The 2,542-nt window shown below is 33.1% G+C and overlaps 1 protein-coding gene across 1 annotated transcript; it reads right to left on the reverse strand.

Moving 5' to 3' along the window:
• Positions 1 to 963, reverse strand: LOC103308762. The gene is made up of 2 exons (XM_008182770.1): positions 712 to 963; positions 1 to 651 (listed from the first exon to the last, which is right to left on the reverse strand). The coding sequence occupies exons 1-2, from the start codon at positions 961 to 963 to the stop codon at positions 1 to 3; spliced, it is 903 nt and encodes a 300-aa protein (XP_008180992.1).
• Positions 964 to 2,542: the final 1,579 nt, after the last annotated feature.

Below are 2,542 nucleotides of genomic sequence, written 5' to 3' on the forward strand. Positions count from 1 at the left end.
CTACAACGGTGTATTGGTTATTTTGGACGGACAACAACCTCGAGAAATAATGTCAGCTGGATTGTCTTTCGTGTCAACATGATTCCAATCAGCTACCGACGTTTTTTCTTGTATCTCTCCCACGCGATGGGTAACGAATGTACGCCGCCATTTTGTTGACTGAGAAGTTATCCACGCTAACACTATATTCGAATCAGACCAAAAATATTTTTTGCTGACGTCTAGTTGTATTTTTGGAATAACTCTACTTGCTAGTCTCACCAGTAGTATCGCGGCGCATAGCTCTAATCGCGGTAGCGATACGACCTTGAGTGGTGCGACCTTTGATTTTGCGCATATCAGCTTGGACGTGTGTACGCCATCTGAATTTGTGTTACGTAAAAATAAGCAACACCCATAAGCTTCAATGCTTGCATCGGCGAAACCATGAATTTGAATATTAATTATGTTACAGTCACCCTTAATTTTTCGTGGTACAACCAATTCATTTAATGACATTAACGAAGTTCTATACTCTTTCCATTCGTCCTGAATACTATTTGGAAGTGGTTCGTCCCATTGCACTTTCAACAGCCATAGCCGTTGCAAAATTAATTTAGCGCGAACAATAGCTGGTCCGATCAATCCAAGAGGGTCGAACAAACACGATATCTTTGACAGAATTTCGCGTTTCGTAATTTATTTACTGTCTTTGAAGTGTTCTTCGTGTACTTTGAATTTTAACGTGTCCGAATCGGAACTCCAATATAATCCGAGTATTTTTATTATCGAATTATTAATAGCTTCGTGTGTGGCGATATTTTTACCATCATTAACATCTGTCGACAAGTCAGAAATTAAATTAATTTTATTTGACGTCCATTTTCGTAATTCTAATCCCGCCGATCCCAAAACTTCAATGAGTCCGTCACGTAGTTGTATCGCTGTTTCTAAAGTGTCAGCACCACCTAAGAGGTCGTCCATATAAAAATCGTTTGTTATCTCGGATCAGGTGTTAGCTTTCGATTTCATGGGATCAGTTTCTTTGCGGTGTAATATTTTTCTTCCCAGCAAAATTCTATTCACATCATCAAGTGAACAAGATTTCAATAATTTTTTTTTGAAGATTATCTCCGTGATTTGAACCAAGTGAAATATTTATAAGTCAAAATTATTTTTTTATATTATCACTGGATGTCTTTCTAATGTTAATGTGATGATCGATAGTAGGAATTTGTTGACCAATGTAAAAGACCATCTTTTGGACAAATGAACCAAATGAACTTGATAGGTACTTTCAAGAGAGTCTCTACGACGTATTATGCTGCAATGAGGGTGTATTGTTTTGTAACTGAAGCAAAAGCATGGCATGACGGGTTGCTTGAACTTACACTACACTACACTTTAAACAGTGTTTGGAAATCTAAAAAATTGAGCAATAATATTTAATTTTAAATACTAAGAAAACAGTATTATTATTATTAGGATCCAAGTTTTTATAGTTATCATCCAATTGTTTAGTGTTGGTACAATAGATTTTTTTTCATTTTTATCAACAAAGTACATTGTAGAGAGAACTTTAAGACAATCAGACCAAGGTTTGTGATAAGGCGATTGCCTTTTTTATAGCTGTTCGATAGACTTTTCCATCCAAACCTCTATCAAAACTCCCATCGAATGAGTCAAATAGCTTATAAAAAAAAAATCATTTCTAATAAAAGATTCTATTAGGTTTTTAGCTGCAGACAGAATTTGGAAAGATTAAATTATTTATTGCCTAGAACGTATATTATATTGTTTATTGTTGTTTATTTCACCGAAAAGATAATGTGCCCCACTGAACCGGTTTGTGTGGGGGGCCACACGCATATAAACAGTTTATATTTGGTGTAATCAAATGAACAAGAATAAGGACATTACATGCTAAAAACTGAAAGGTGGATGACACATGCCGTGAAAATACAGAGTTGCACATTTAACTTTCATTTTTAATATTTTTTCTGGTACTACATGTCGATCAGTGAGTCTGGGCAACATTTTGCAATCAGGTAAAGCACTATCAACATTATATAACTCTTGAATATGTTACCATCTTACACGTCCTATGTTGCCATCCATGGAGTATATTAAATCTTTGGTTAACAAGTTATTTTGGGTGCACTTAATTAAAAGAGGTACGTAAAAAATATGAATTATCTGAACTCGCTCGTTGTCAAGTTAAATTTCATATATTTTATCTTTATATTCTTAATTTTGTTTAATTAAAACTTTTCTTGTCTTTGCTTTAAGAAGTTTTATTGCACCTTAGTAGTATGTATATACCAGTCCTGGCACACTTCATATTATATCAATAAAAGATCACAAAGAAAACAATGTGCAAAAAGATCAGAAAATTGAAATGCAATAATAATTAAAATATTTTTCGCAAAACTTATGAAATGCAATAATAATTAAAATATTTTCCGCAAAACTTAATTATTAAAAATAAAAATCGAAATGCAATAATAATTAAAATATTTTTCGCAAAACTTATGATATTAATAATTAAAAATTGAAATGCCAT

This window comes from Acyrthosiphon pisum, chromosome X, assembly GCF_005508785.2.
Source record: "Acyrthosiphon pisum isolate AL4f chromosome X, pea_aphid_22Mar2018_4r6ur, whole genome shotgun sequence".
NCBI classification, from domain to species: Eukaryota; Metazoa; Arthropoda; class Insecta; order Hemiptera; family Aphididae; genus Acyrthosiphon; species Acyrthosiphon pisum.